At 40.9% G+C, this 16,969-nt stretch overlaps 1 protein-coding gene across 3 annotated transcripts in view; it reads right to left on the minus strand.

The window, feature by feature from the left end:
• LOC135479124 (myosin-VIIa-like) overlaps window positions 1-16,689 on the minus strand; it is a 61,127-nt gene extending 44,438 nt beyond the window's left edge. For all 3 annotated transcript variants that reach the window (XM_064758867.1, XM_064758866.1, XM_064758864.1), the window contains exon 1: window positions 15,775-16,689. In XM_064758867.1, coding sequence (XP_064614937.1) covers window positions 15,775-15,858 — 84 coding nt within the window. In that variant the 5' untranslated portion in view covers window positions 15,859-16,689. The remainder of the gene's footprint in view (window positions 1-15,774) is intronic.
• Window positions 16,690-16,969: the final 280 nt, after the last annotated feature.

Below are 16,969 nucleotides of genomic sequence, written 5' to 3' on the forward strand. Positions count from 1 at the left end.
GTCAGTGTTGTCATATTTACACTGCTGCATCAGTGCTGAAATCTGCCTAGGACATTAGACAGGACAACACGCCCAGCGGTCACAAGATATACCACCATAAATGACACCAGACATATGGCACAAAGACATGACACCAAAAACCATCGAACACCAGAGATGACACCAAAATAACGTGAGATGGACATTCAGTAAGTCACAGTATATAAGGGCACGCTACTAGGCAAGCTTGTCAAGTACGTTGTTTAACTGCATACTTTGCCCCACTGAAGAGTCATGACTTGTCCCAATTTCTCCCTAAGCACAATTAAAAAGTGTTTTGGGCTTAACGCAACGTCGGAAATATGTCAGCCACATAGTGACGGCTAAACTCTTACCACATTTTACTGTCCTGTGTGGTCATTTTCAGGATCGATCTCTGGCTTTTCAACCTCCGGCAAACACGCTCTCGCCACTTGGCCACATAAATGACAAGCCCAACTCCCCGTTGCTCACAGCAGACACATCATGTGACCAACAACCCTCACATGCTGAGAGATAACATCTCCGCTTTAGTCAATGGACTTTTATTCGTTAGGCTTTTTTTATTATCATTATCACGCTCGAAAAACAATCCTCAAGTACCTGCTTTTTTTTATTATCGCTATTTTTCTTTCTTTCTGCATGGTGCATGTCGTGCTTCGGTCGTTAAGACCTCAGCTCTCCTGAGCTTTTACCGGATCGCCCTAAATAATCCCACAGATATCCATCAGACAAGACATTTCTCCAGATAGCAATCTGCAAATGACGTTAATTACTGCTAATCGCAGACCGTGAGCTACCTACATGTAACAACTTATGATACTGTGTAGGCCTTGGTATGTAGCGGCTGTATCACTATGTACAACTGCCTACCCATGTAATTCTGTATGGCGTTATCTCAGCCTGTGGCATGATATCTCTTACCATGCTGGCATGTCAGTGGTAAACTAACCACATGTATTGCTCAGCAAACTTCGCTAATAATGTTGTACTACAGCTGTTGTACACGCGGGTAGGTGTTCTTTAGTGTAAGAGATAACCTGGATCGGCAGTGACCCTAGTGAGGAAAGTTACCTGTCAAGATACGACGCTTTTCTCTTCGCTCATCACAATTTCCTCTATTCTCATCGTGATTTCGCATACGCTATTTGTGGTTTCCTATGTGCTTTTCAAAGTTATCCTCACAGTGGTTTCCTCTATGCTCCCTACGTTTTTCCTGTGCTCTTCGCGGTATCCTCTGAATTATTCATGGTTTCCTCTGTGCTCTCCGCGATATCCTCTGTACTATTCATAGTTTCCTGTGTGCTATTCATGGATTCTTATGTGCTCTTCGCGGTTTTCTCTGCACTCTTCACGGTTTGTTCTGTGCTATTCGCAGTGTTCTTAACAGCTAAATTCCCTATGTGATTTTACGGAAACGATGGCTCAGTTGGTAGAGCGTCCGCTTCGGGAGGCGGTAGATCCAGGGTCAACATGTTGTGCCACATGTAAAAGCTTAAAACGACGTTCAGCATTAAAGGGATAGTGCCACTAACAATTTGACCCGTACCAGTGTAATGGCTCGGGTGGGGCGCCTTACTTGCCTTGGGTAAGTCGTCTCAGTGTCTCAGTGAATCAATACTAGATAAACGAGCGGTGGAAATCCGTCCTGCAACAAGGAGTCACATTACATGCTCTCTAAGGACTCCTTCAGCGTCATATTACTGAAAAATTAGACTGTTAAGTACGACGTTATACCCCAGACGCTCACTCACTTACCTATGTGTTCTTTGCGGATTCCTCAGTGATTTTGAATATAAATACAGATGCTAAACCCTAACAATGTGACGTTTCCCTTCTCGTTGATACTTCCCTTAAATTCTTTCTTTACTTAAATTATCATGGTTTTGTTTGAGCAATTGTGTTTTTAAAACTATTTACCGAGCTTGTCCAGTTTGTGTCACAGGATTAGTGTCATGTGTTAAATGCACTAGATCAGACCTACCCAGTTACTCGCACACAGTGTAATAGATAACTTAAAATTATCAAAGAGCCCTGTTTAAATAGTTACTTATGCGTTTATACGCCATCTGCTCTGGTCGTATCTTAAGATCACTGCAGCCAATCAGCTGTTGAGCATAACAGTAGTTTCTTCTCCACTTAAATTAACACAGCTAAAGTTTGTAGAGGAAAGTCACCGCTATGTTCGAAACAGTTCATCCTCAAGCTGAGTGAGTGAGTGAGTGAGTGAGTGAGTGAGTGCTTGGGGTTTAATGTCGTAGTTAACAATTTTTCAATATGACGACGCAGGAGTCCTTCGAGTGCATGTAATGGGCCTCCTTGTTGCAGGACTGATTTCCACCGCTCTTTTATCTGGTGCTGCTTCACTGAGACGACTTAACCAAGGCCAGTAAGCCGCCCCGCCCGAACCATTATACTGATACGGGTCAACCAGTCGTTGTACTATACGGGTCAACCAGTCGTTGTACTATACCCTTCATGCAGAACGAGCGTAAAAAATATGAAAGTAGCTGCCTTCCTTTGTATTGAGATATGTAAATCACTCTTTTCCATGTCAATCAAACTATGGAAATTGTTTGATTGACTTTCTTCTACAACACAGGTAATATTCATATATTGCACAGAACGTAGATGAACTACAGAACAAAGGACACATTGAGAAATATACATCTTCCTAACGAAACATTAGGTTGTCAGCCATATCGGAATGATGTTAATATGGCCTGGCATAGAGGCACTGCACCAATATGGCAACCCAAAAGTAGGCCATGCAAACCCTTAATAGCAATTTATTTTTGAATGAATTACGTACGCATCTTAAATATCCTATGTAGACATACAATGTACTCAAAGAAAATCGAGAATTAGACGCCATCTGGTTGTTAATGCTGATCTCTTTGTGTACAAAACCTGTCTATGCCATAAGTGATGAGACCACGTGATTCTGTCTGTCTGTTAAACCAGAAAAATGTAACAGTAGACTGTGAACCCACCCAATCCCTGGGTTTTCACATCATTTTTCCTTCCTATTTTGCTCGTACGACGTTAAACCCCAAGCACTCTCACACTCTTATTCTGCTCTCACCCCTAGAAACATAGGAGTCGTGGTTAATAGCGTGCAGCGCTGGCAGAAGTAAGACATGATTGGTGATACTGTAACCCGATGATCTTATCTCTAACTATTAAGAAACACAAAAATCACACAATATGCAGCCAGGTAGAAATGTTTTAAAAATCGTGGTTTGTACAAGAACTTCACTACAGAAACAAAACTAAATTACCATACTTTAAAATGGAAGGATGATTTTTGTGGATAACACCTTTAGGCAAAATATAATAGTCTTTGTGTGGAAGAATATTTGCTCTTAGTTTATTAATCATTTTATCCTAGAGAGGGACTTCGTCTGGGTTTTTTTACAGTACTTAGTCACACGTCGGTGACAATGTACCCCCAGCCATAATACTGATACAGAACACTGTTTTTATCAGGGGAAGGTTTGATGGTCTAAAATGGTATTTAGAAGCCTGTGGCTAGAGGAATGAAAGAAAAACCAGTTGCAATCGATAGTCACCGGTGGTTATACTGTTTATAAAACAGAGAATTAGAAGAAAAAAAATAACGCTGATAAAAACTAATGACTTTTAAATAAATTGTTATGATAGTACTGATAAAACACGAGGAGGGGACATATTTGTTAATCCCGAGAGATGGCGCTAGTGTGAAGCAGGACCTTGAGTTATTGATACGTCAAAAATGGATTGTAGCTGAACGTCTACAATCTTGGAATGTCTGGGTTTCTAGTGTAACGTCGTTCTGTGTTTAATGCGACGTCATCTTGATGATGTCGGAAAAGAACGTTTGACATCAATGAAATGACGTCAAGGTCCTGCTGGCGGGTGTGTGACCTGTCCCCCATTGTGAGGGCAACATGGTCGATTGCTTTATTGGGGATCAAGATCACATGGAGAACACATCGGTTAAATCGTGGAGAGTTACATTACTACTGATTTTACCGTTGTGGTACTTTCTTTCCTGTTAAAGTATTATCCATTCTTCTTATCAAGGAATGTGATTCCCATCTACGTACCACGCCCGCGTAGAAGTCATTCACGTACCTTCTGTGATTTATTCTTCATTCGAAAACCCTAATTAAATATCGTGACAATTAACAATAAGGCCAGTAGCAGACTTATTTCCGGGATGCCTCATGCATATCATTAATATTCATAACAAACTCTCTGCGCTCTGTGCATAGCCCTAAACCTGTGTTCTCTTAAGCTAACTTGGTTCTTTCAATGAGTGCAGTCTATTAGTCGATGCACTAAGCGTACCTAGCTCTGGGATTACATGTAAAGATGTACATTTGTGCATATCACAAAAATATCATATACTATTCATAGACCAGCTATGCCGCAATATACATCACAGAATGTTCACTCAAGCTATTTTTTTTCTTGACGTCATTTTTTTTTTTTTTTTTTTTTTTTGCTCTTAACACTCGGTGATTATATTGTCTTGTTTTTGTGGACATATTGTGCCAGTGCTATTCTCACGAATGACTGGTTTGTAAGAAAGCTGCGTGAAAGTCAATAACTTCTCATTTGGAATTAGTATATACATCCATAAATGTACGAGTTTGTCCACACTCTCTATTTGATCAAGTTTCCACATGTACTAGATCATAAAGAGACAATTTGCATGCGGTTTAATCATCTCACTGTTTGTATACAATTATAGTGACTGAGCTGGTCAACTGTAAGTATCACTTTTATCAGCCTAGGCAGTGGCTAAACTGATTTAAACTGACTGAATTATAGAAATAAGCAAATGTGTTGTTTTACGCATGATTTGATTTTAATTACAATGAGAGTAGGTTTTTAATACTTTAGTCATATCTCCTTGGTAATTAGACCTTGGAATTGCAACAGCGTAACCACTGCTGCTATGCACATGGCAAAAACACTTCAAATGCTACAACAAATCGTTTTTTGGCTTTGCGCTAAAGTGTTCTCTTCTGATTAAGATTCCAAACTGCTCTCGTGAATCCAAGTTTATGTGGTCATAAAACATAGGGTCGTGAATCGTGTCGCATTGTCAATGCCCGGATTTAGATAATACGTTATAACTGGATCACAATATATCAAACTTTTTCAAAGCACATAATACCAAATATCTTTGTTCATAATGTAGATGTCTAAAATGATATAAGAAAAGTTTTTGCCCTTGTTTATGTTAACAACTGTTAGATATTCAAACTGTTTCATGAAGTTTTTTTCTTGCTTGTGTCAACAACTGTAAATGTCCTGAATGTTACATGAAAAACTCAACAACTGTAGATGTTCATGATTTTGTCAACAACTGTAGATGTTCATGATTTTGTCAACAACTTTAGATGTTCATGATTTTGTCAACAACTGTAGATGTTCATGATTTTGTCAACAACTGTAAATGTCCAGAATGTTACATGAAAAAATCAACAACTGTAGATGTTCATGATTTTGTCAACAACTGTAAATGTCCAGAATGTTACATGAAAAAAATCAACAACTGTAGATGTTCATGATTTTGTCAACAGCTGTAGATATTCATGATTTTGTCAACAACTGTAGATGTTCATGATTTTGTCAACAACTGTAGATGTTCATGATTTTGTCAACAACTGTAAATGTCCAGAATTGTTACATGAAAGTTCTCTGTCCTTGCTTGTGGCAACAACAGTAGATGTCCAGAATGTTACATGATAAAATCAGCTACTGTAGATATTCATGATTTTGTCAAAAACTGTAGATGTTTGTGATTTTTGTCAACAACTGTGGATGTTCGTGATTTTGTCAACAACAATGGATGTCCATAAAGATAAATAAAAAGTATCTGTCCTTATTTGTGTCAACAAATGTAGATATCCTTGATTGTGTCAACAACTGTGCATGTTCCAGAATGATATATAAAAAGCCTTCCGTTCTTACTGATGTCAACAACTGCTGCAACCAACATTTTAAAATAAATTTGATCTGGGCGTTGTCTCCTCCACGCCCTATACATGCACTACCTTATACCTCTGCTTGAACACTCTACACTCCTCTCTTTAGACCTGCAGACCTCTGTGTTGTCTCCAACTGTAGCTTGTCAGGTCAGCCTGTTTTATGTCATGTTTTATTGGTGTGATGCACACAAAGGTAATACCAGAACACGCAATAGTAGAACAGGTAACTAACACGGGACACTGAATGTGCACAAAGACGGGTGTAATGGATAGATGGTTGTTCATGCTGAGTTTCGCAGCATTTTAAAAACCCACACGGTTGAGTGTGGCCGGCTGGGCGGTACAGAAGGAGGAAAGTGTCGACTCACAGGAGAAACTGTACGGATTTGATAGTTTGATTGCTGTTTGCCTTAAATATCTTATGGACACAAAATATATCATCTCTTACCATAAGACCACTGAACCATTGTAAGAGTGTACATGTATAAGAGCATGCTTGAAAACACTTATACCATCACCTACTTGCTCAACTACAAATGTAAATTAGCTGTTTATTTCGCTTCTTAGCCACTTCGGAAGTGACTGATGAGCTGAGTCAATGGACGATTTATTTATTTATTTGGTTGATGTTTTACGCCGTATTGAAGAATATTTCACTTATAAAATGGCGGCCAGGATTGGAAACCCACGACCATTCGCAGCTTGCCTGCAGACCTTCCGACGTACGGCCAGAGAAGAAGCCAGCAAGAGCTAGACTTGAACTCACAGCGACCGCATTCGTGAGAGGCTCCTGGGTCACTGCGCCGCGCAGGCGTGCTAACAACCTCGGCCATGGAGGTCCTCCGAGTCAAGGGATGAATGGACCCGTAGAGCTTAGCTTCGGGCACCAGAAATCCCACACTACCAGGTTACCAAAATAGACAGCCTTTTGTTCTGACTATGAGGAGCCAAGGCGTTTTTTTCTGATACGTGCCAGCAGCAAGTGCAATTAAAAACCGATTCGTTCCATATATCGACATATTTATAAACCACTAAAGATTAAAAATTACTACAAACAATGTTAGCTATACTTATATCGGTTTCAACGTAACAGTTGTTATTAGGAATAATTACACGTTATGAAGTCTGTACTCCAGTAAAGTATCGTCTTTCTTTTCACGCGAAGGAACTAAGGCTTGTCCAATTAATGACTAACTTCCTTATAATTATATCAAAACCATTAACAAATTATTCCGGTCAATCACAACAAGCACGAGTCAAATGGATTCAGGTGTGTACGTTAGCTGGGATGGTAGATCACTACCTGAGATAATTAGAGTCTAAATGACCGTAGTGATAGGGTAAAGTCATTATTATAGGATGGTTGTCATCCCATGCGTATGCCCACCCCACGAGAGCCTCATCTATAAAATTAACGCGACGTCAGAATGATTCGAGTTAAATGAACAACTATAATAGATTTCGGGAACACCATCTAAATTTCCACACCTCTGTTAATGGCTTGTGAGCAGCACGGCGTGTCAATTTCCTTGGAGAGCGTGTTAATTACTGATCAATTAAAGACATCATTACTGACCCTCAAGCGAGATTTCAATAAAACAGTACCCTTGCGCATACGCTTACTTTCCTTTGTCATCATTATGTGCAGTTTCGAAAACTTTAGATAACAGAAAAATTGTACTTCGTATGATTCGTGTGAAGCTGATTTCAATTAGAATCTCATGGTTTGAGCTGAAATGTTTAAAGGAATAAAACTGGGTTTTCATGGCACTTCATACAAAAGCGCGCATTCACAGGAATCCCAGTAAAATTAACTTAACATCTTTAAACAATTAACAGTTTCCCACTAAAGATATTAGTACATTTTCGCTTGTGAAATGTGTGAAGCAGGTTACTGTCGGTCGGTTTGTATACACCAATATGTCATAATATCTTTTTGCATATCCGTCGATCGGTTTGTCTGACTGACCGTGTAACATCAATATGTCATAATATCTTTTTGCATATCCGTCGATCGGTTTGTCTGACTGACCGTGTAGCATCAATATGTCATAATATCTTTTTGCATGTAAGTCGATCGGTTTGTCTGACTGACCGTGTAACATCAATATGTCATAATATCTTTTTGCATGTAAGTCGATCGGTTTGTCTGACTGACCGTGTAACATCAATATGTCATAATATCTTTTTGCATATCCGTCGATCGGTTTGTCTGACTGACCGTGTAACATCAATATGTCATAATATCTTTTTGCATGTAAGTCGATCGGTTTGTCTGACTGACCGTGTAACATCAATATGTCATAATATCTTTTTGCATGTAAGTCGATCGGTTTGTCTGACTGACCGTGCAGCATCAATATGTCATAATATCTATCTGTTTGTCCGTTGTTCGGTTTGTCTGACTGACCGTGTAACACCAGTATGTCATAATATCTTTTTGCATATCCGTCGATCGGTTTGTCTGACTGACCGTGTAACACCAGTATGTCATATCTTTCTGTCTGTATAGCGATCGGTTTGTATCAGTCAGCTGGGCTCTGAGAAAATTCATCAACAGGTCTGACCTCCAAGGGTAGCAAACAGTGCTGGGAACATGGCTAAAATAACACGTATAACTGACACAAGTAAGCTTCAAGCGCAAAAATCAATTAACGGTGTAGACTGAATGAATATGTACCGAATAGGTGCAGCAATATTGATCTGTGTGGCGTGGACCTTAACACTTTTGCCCTATGAGAAGTGCACTTCCCCCTTTTATAGACTCTTCATAACCAGACACGGAACACGTAAGCACAGTGTCAACACCCAAGAAAGCCTCCAAGTGAAAAATCGATCGATTAAAGCATCGAATACTTTCAAGTAAAACCTTCCTGCTGTTGTAGACGCTGAAGGGTTGTGTGTTTCAGTTCATTTCACTACTTTACGATACGCATGCGTGTGAGTAGCTTCCGACATGCAGCTGAATGCTTGTATGAACCAGACGCAAGATTTATTGTATTGTTTACAAGGCTCCCTTATCACTTGTGAGATTACACAAATTTATAGCTGAGAACAAACACAATATCTTCCAATACAGCCCTTGTAAGCAAAGGTAGAGATACTCAGTGTTAAGAGTAATATGTTCATTGGACAAGTCTACCTCTTTTAAACCGAAGGTAAAAAAAAAGTCGCTTTGGTTGTTTACCTTTAAAATCTCGTGATCTCTTTCATTTTAAATGAGAGTGTACAGAACTTCAGAAAAATGCATAAGCACCTTTTTAGGAATGTCTACAACAGATGTATTCTTATTTAGAAAAGCCAATCGTGTGATTTGGAGATTACTTAGCTGCACTGACCTTTCAACCTCAGTTTGCCGTTAATTATAGAGCCAGTTGATGAGTGGGCAGACAGGCAAACAGTCGGACATCTTAAAAGTCAAAATCTACCACTTGACACTTCAAATCCAGATAAATGACAGGTAGATTTACACAGACAATGGCTGGCTTTCATAAAGAACGATGAAGAGTTAGAGTGATGGCCTGATTTGGCAGTTATACAAGGCACGATTCCAAAATACATGGCTACTGGTCAGCACCGAAATTAGACACAGTGGAAATATCTGCCATTAGTCGTGTAACGTGAACTAAAATGAGCTGGAATAGCACTGGGTGACTCTCTCCACATGACTTATCCAAGCGTTTAGGCCAACATTGTATCAAGGACATTATGTGACCAACAGAAACTGTTGCTTGACAAACACTGTACAAGATCTCACAATATTTCGCTCAGTTTTACGTCTGTGGAAAGCATACCGTAAAGACTTTACAAATGGAGTAGACCTTTAATTATTATAGTGTAAATACAAGTACCTCGCCCTGCATCTTTACAGTATTGACTTACTGACCGCTCCCCAAGCACAAATCAATTTTGACTTGACTGATATATGGAAGTGCAGCACTACCGACCACAAATCAACTTTGACTTCACTGATTTTATGGAAGTGCAGCACTACCGAACACAAATCAACTTTGACTTCACTGACTTATGGAAGTGCAGCACTATCGACAAAGTTTATTAGCAGAACCTAATTTGCACCGTCCTCGCGAGACAACGAACGAGATGTCCTCATCCAGCTTCATAGTCTAGAAAACATGAATCAATCTGTGTACAAGCCATATTGTGACTCACAGGTATGCACCCCACATTGGTGGAAGGCAGGTGGGCTTCAACGTAACACTGCGTAAATGGCCTATCGAGCGCCAACACTTACTGTCACCAAGGCCCCTGCGAATAGTGAGAGACTTAAATCTGCGTTTATTCTCCGTCCGGCTGTGACAGCCCGATCCGTTTGTCACTAGGGATTATGTTCAGGGCCGGCCATATTCGAGGCGTGTGAATGTTGGCTTGTACCATGTACCAGAGCGAATATGTGTACTTCTTATGTGTAAAAGAACGTAATAAAACGGACACAAGGATATTTGTGGTATATTCTGTGACTACAATACACATGCTGGCGTTACAAGGGAATTCAGTCCAAACCTGTCGCCCTACACATACAGCCATTAAACGTAACCATTGGAGCAGATCCCAGACATGACTAAAGTGAAAGGACCATACCCACGCGGTCCTCTTCCCCCGGGGATAAGAATCATGTAGGCTACTTTTTCATATAGCTCTGTGTGTCAGTAGTATCGGTACAAGTGACCGTGAAGACTTGACTCTCTAGATTCGGAGGTAAAGAATGCCAGTGTTGTACATGAAGTTGGTGCCCTAGGCCTACAATCAACTAACTTATAAACGATTTTTTTAAAGGTTGCGCGAGGGCAGGCTCAATAAAGGTATATTAATGAACATGTATGGCAAAGATTTTGGACATTTCCCATAAAGGAATGAAGTATGAAAAGTATAAAATGTCACTTCGCAAAATTATGCAAATAAGAGAGACCAAATATAAACTTCAACAAAAAAAAAATGCATCATGAAACGAAGAAATGCAAAAATATAACATCTCCACATTACTTTATTTTTGGTTGAGCTGTTTTTGTTCAAATTTCATATAACACAGACAAAATCACCTGCACAATTAAGGCTACGGAGACGCGCGCACTCCTGTTTCTTCAGAGCTTATCCATTAGAAAAGTAGTCCGTATAAGGTCTGCAGCCTAATGAATATTCATGAGGAACACTTCATACAGTCAGTATCACATCATTGCACATAACTGTACAGCACTGTCCGTTTTCGCGATTGCTGTAAAAAAAAGTTCTATTTTAAACTGAGGTGATTAGGTTATTGTTCATAGCGGATATAGCGGTGGTGATGTGTTCACAAACCATCTCTGTACACTTATATATAGTCTCAATGCCTCCAGGCTCTTACTTACACGCACTTAGAGAGATACCAGAACACATGTGAGCCCAGTCAGAGTTTTTATGTGTATATATCTACAGGGAATGTGGGAAATTCTACTTCTTGAAATCTCTTACACGTCTGTATACAGTTTGGATATTTCTGTATGTGGCAGAGAGTTTCGTATAATCACCCATTCATTAGTTCTTTTAAGGTGTAGTTCAATTTCAGATAAACATGGTCATATATCCAAGCAAAAATAATTAGGCGTGTTATAAAATGGCATATAAATCTTGCGAAATCAATCTGACCGTGGCTGGCTCGTTGATATAAAGGGTTACTCTCGTGGCTATCAGCCCTTATTCAGTGAGATCGCAAACTTGGACCCAGCTCTCCTTATTTACGACAGGGTTTTCTTCACGGCCTACCAGATACCAGATACCAGCCGACCATACCACCATATGACCATACGACTATATGACCATATACCCATATACCCATATACGGATGTTGAATGACGTAATGGTTTGCGCTCGCGGTGTATTATGGAGTATGAAGTGTGGCACACGCACACGCACGTAAACGCAAGCCCACGTACGCACACATCGAATGAATGCTTGGGGTTTTAACGTCGTACTTAACAAGTTTTCAGTAATAATAACGGCGAGGAGTCGATAGGTGTGTGTACATAAAGTGTATCTTCTTTTGGAAGGGCGAGTCCATGCCGCCGAAGTGCTGCCGCCAAAGTGCTGCCGCCACTGAAGTACCATGCCGAAGACACGGTGTATTATGGAGTATGAAGTGTGGCACACGCACACGCACGTAAACGCAAGCCCACGTACGCACACATCGAATGAATGCTTGGGGTTTTAACGTCGTACTTAACAAGTTTTCAGTAATAATAACGACGAGGAGTCGATAGGTGGGTGTACATAAAGTGTGTCTTCTTGTGGAAGGGCGAGTCCATGCCGCCAAAGTGCTGCATGACACCTTACCCAGTCATATTATACTGACATCCGGTCAACCAGTCATGTTTTCTTGCTCTAACATCCCAGTACAACAAGTACAATTTTTGAAGCATTTGGTATGACCCACGACCCGAATTCGAGGCGGATGCTCTAACCATTAGGCCACCGCAACGATCCAAACATAAATCGAATACCTCACATTAATTAGTTGTCAACACAAGGCAACTTTTGCCATTACTAAAAGCGGAGAAGCTTTAACATCTGTAGCTAATTATTAATTAGCTAATTATTATCAGACGCTTGAATGAATAATTTATACATGTGCTTTTCCATAATTACCCATTCCTTTATAATGGTAAACATAAGCTAGATTTCTATCTTCTTTATACGATGATATCTCCGGCCGACAGCACTAATCGCCAAAACGGGCTCCTGATGATATCGTCAAGTTCTTACTGCGAGAATTAATGTATTAGGAAAGATTATCAAAAAGACAAATATGAGGTGCGTGCACGAACTGGAATATATGTTTATGTGCGATATTTGAATTATGATCATTGCAATAGTTTGCTAATAAATTTGACTATAGTGCGTTTAGAGGTGTCGCCCATAGCTTGGCAACGTAAATCGCATCCGTGCATAGTGAATTCGTGAAAACCACAATGACATCATAACTGTATCAGAGGATCAGTCGTTGTATAAGCAGTAACTCTACACACTCCCCAGATAGCAGCCTAGGTGAATGATAGTGGAATGATATAAGCCTGCTCCAAGTGTGCTATTGGTGGGCTAGCAGCACTTGGCAATGTATCCACAGACCACAGCAGTAACTCTACACCTTCAGTAGATGAAGGGAATGGAATGCTAGAAGTCATAGGCGCCATATCCACAGGCCGCAAGACTAAACTACACACCCTCAGACACCCTTAAGGCTACGTAAATGGTTGTGAAACGCTAGATGCGTGCTAAAAGTATGCTAGTGGTAAGTCAATGGCACTAGGCACCATATCCGCAGAACACAGCAGTAAATCTACATCATCAGCAGATAAAGGCTAGGGAAATGGTTGTGGAATGCTAGAAGCCTGCTACAAGTGTACTAGTCGTAAACTAGTGGCAACAGACACTTTGCCCAGTAATTCTACATCCACAGCTGACGAATGCTAAGTCAAGTCTACTACATGGAAGTGCATGCTAGTGGCGAGCTAGTGGCTGGGGATACCACATCTACAGACCACAGACTACAGCAATAACTCACCATGAAAAGCTAGGTGAATGTTAGTGGATGCTATAAGTCTGTCGTGAGCGTGCTAGTTGCGAGCTATTGACACAGATCACAGACAAAAACACCACTTCAAACTCTCAGTTGATGAAGGCTATAAGTACATAAGTAAATGCTAGAAACTACGTCATATAACATTGCAAATGGACATTACACATTATGCGATACATCTCATAACATCTCCTATATAACATAATCAGCTGCGCCACATAACATCACACACATTTCACTGTACAGTCATCCCATGAATTGCAGAAATGTCTACGCCAAATAACATGGCATCTACGACGGAATCGACTACCGTGTACGCCAAATAACATGGTATCCATGACGGAATCGACTAGTACGGTGTAGGCCGGATAACAAGGCATCTACGACGGAATCTACTACTGTGTAGGGTAAATAACATGGTGCCTATGACGAAATCGACTAGTACGCTGTAGGCCGGATAACAAGGCATCTACGACGGAATCTACTACTGTGTAGGGTAAATAACATGGTGCCTATGACGGAATCGACTAGTACGCTGTAGGCCGGATAACAAGGCATCTACGACGGAATCTACTACTGTGTAGGGTAAATAACATGGTGCCTATGACGGAATCGACTAGACCTGTGTGGACCAAATAACAATGCACATACGCTGGAATCGACTACGCCACATAACATCGCATATACAAACAGGTTCGACCATGCTACATATAACACTGCGTACGACACAAATGGCTAACCATCATATGACCGACAGAATATATTACGCCATATAAAATACGCATACGACATGATAAGCCATACGCTACATCGCATATACAACAAATTAGACTTTGTCATGTAACAATGCATTTGACAGTATACACTATGTTTTACATAACGTTTACACGACAGAATAGACTTACGCCACATAACATACTAGCATAGCAAAACGACTTCATTCATAGTTTTGCAGTGATTGTACTAGCTGCTCTGAGCAAATCACCAGCATACCCTTTGGTCACGTGACTAGAGTACTGGAGGTGAAAATAAAGTGAATTTAACCCAGGGGAGACAGGCACTGAAGAGGGGTTTCTCCCCAAAAAATGAAAAATATAGCTTTTAGGTAACAAATCCTCTCTGGAAAAGCAATCAGAACGTATCGAACCTTCAAATAGGATAGACCCATTGTCCTGCAGTATTTTAAACTTTAGGAATCAGCAAGAATCAGCGTTTCGCTTTATTTAGCTCCATGTTATTTATCACCTCCTGCCTTATGTGAGGTACCCGAGTGCTGGAAACTATGAATAGCTTGTGTTATACTTAACATCGCATATTTTAACCTCGTGGATTGTGTGACGTTGTAAGGTGACGTTATAAGGTGTCATACTAATCCACATCGTTATAGAGAACTACCGTAAATATACAAAACCTACCTAAACTTGCTCAATGGTGACTGCTAGAGACTGATGTGGACTATCCCCCCAACCCCTCCCAACCCCACCCCCACCCCCACCTAAAAACTCCGACCCCATCCCAACCACCAACCCCAAGTGTATCTACATAAGGTTACACAGGCTCAGCGGGGATAAGCATTCACAAGCGGCTGTACTTGTGTACAAATACTTGAGTATAAATAATGAGGGCATTCTGCTTTTTCATTTTCATTTTTTCTCTCTACCCCCCCCCCCCACTCCCCACCTCCCCCATCTTATTCATCTTCATCCCTCGTGAAGAAGTTCCTTGTTTTCCTTAACATGTACAGATGCGATGAAACAATAACACATAAGACTTTACACACATTCACTTTCATTTTCGTTTCTAAGGTGTACATGGAGATGTATAGTGTTAGATATACTCTCTATTAAATCATACAAATGGCCGAACTTCACGAACACTAGTCAGTATATAGGCATAAGGCTTAAAACTTTCAAACATATTAAGACATAGTTCTGCACTGGAAATCATTAGCAACTGATCACGTAGCTCATGGTTCAAATACCGCACCCGTCTGGTTGTCAGCAAACATTGTCTGATATCATTGCTGCGTTGCAATGTGATTTGTCACCGCCAGGGCTGTATACGGCTATATAATCAGTAAAATATTGCTGATTCCGAAAGGAACCACTGAAATTATATAGACAGCATGATTTCCAATTTAAGCTTTCCAATTTGAATACTTGATTCTGATTAACAATAAATTGCTATAAAGTTATAGGTACTTACTTTACTTCGAATGACCACTTTTTGTCTGGTTCCATTTGCCTCGATCTCCGTGGTCGCGCCGAATTGTTCCGTTTGGCCATCCATACTTAAGACATACACCCCAAGTAAACCTCTCTACCGGTGTCAAATCTGAGGTACATCCCACAGGTAAATCCCCTCCCTGACCCCTGCCCCCTCAGACCAGGCGACAGCTAACGGAGGCGGTACTGACCCAGCCACACAGGTACAGGAGCGCAGTAGGCCTATGCTATAGATCACTACGACTAGTCTGTCTATAAATGCCTACACACGTGTGGAGGATCGGGTTAACTAGCTTTCATCAGATTTCGTTCACACAGGTAGGCGTCCAACAACTGTCAAAGTTGCTTATTAGATTCCAACTTCAGTTCGGACAGGTATGGTTCTACCTCTTTGAAAAATAAGCACGCGTATACCTCTTAGTACACCTTCACGTCAGGTGAAGTCAAAATTCCTGACTAAATGCGGACAGGTGTATAAGTATCCTGTGGGACTACAACAGGTATAATTGTCAGTGTCTCCACCACGGCACAGGCTGGTCAGGTAACAATTCCTTTGAACGAACACAGCGCCTTTATTTCCGGGCACGCACGGCTTCGGACACACAGCTCTCCGCCCGCTCAGTCGTCACGCAGTCCCCGTCACGTTGGTTCACGCAGAGCCGTGCTTCGTCTCGCTACGCAACACCCCGGCGCCCATGTGTAACATTGCATTCACAAACTGTATACTGTCCCACACTCGCTATCTTCTTACAGGTAAGGTGTAATTACCTGGCTCATCGCCTCATCTTACATTTGCTTAGATCTGTTGTTCTTCGTGAAGTTCAGTTCAGTCTGTCAGTGGCTGACCATAGATCATCCTACAGTACGATCCCAGGTAAAAAGCAACTCCTCTATGGGCCACTTATTTACCTGTGTGGTGGCTCGCAGACACGACACGCTGAAAATGTTGTTCAGCGAATTACTAGGGAGGGTCCCTACGGGAGGGTCGCGAATGCCGCGGGCTCGGCTCTCAAGCAAAATGCACAGAGTTTTCTCATGGGCCTATACTCTAGTTACTCATGATGTAGAGAATATATTGGTACGTTTATTCAAAGGAAAGCGGGGGGAGGGCATCAAGGGTGTGTCTGTAAATATACATTTTTAAAAATATTTATTACAATTTTTAAAAATGTATT

This window comes from Liolophura sinensis, chromosome 12 (assembly GCF_032854445.1).
Source record: "Liolophura sinensis isolate JHLJ2023 chromosome 12, CUHK_Ljap_v2, whole genome shotgun sequence".
Taxonomy (NCBI): Eukaryota; Metazoa; Mollusca; class Polyplacophora; order Chitonida; family Chitonidae; genus Liolophura; species Liolophura sinensis.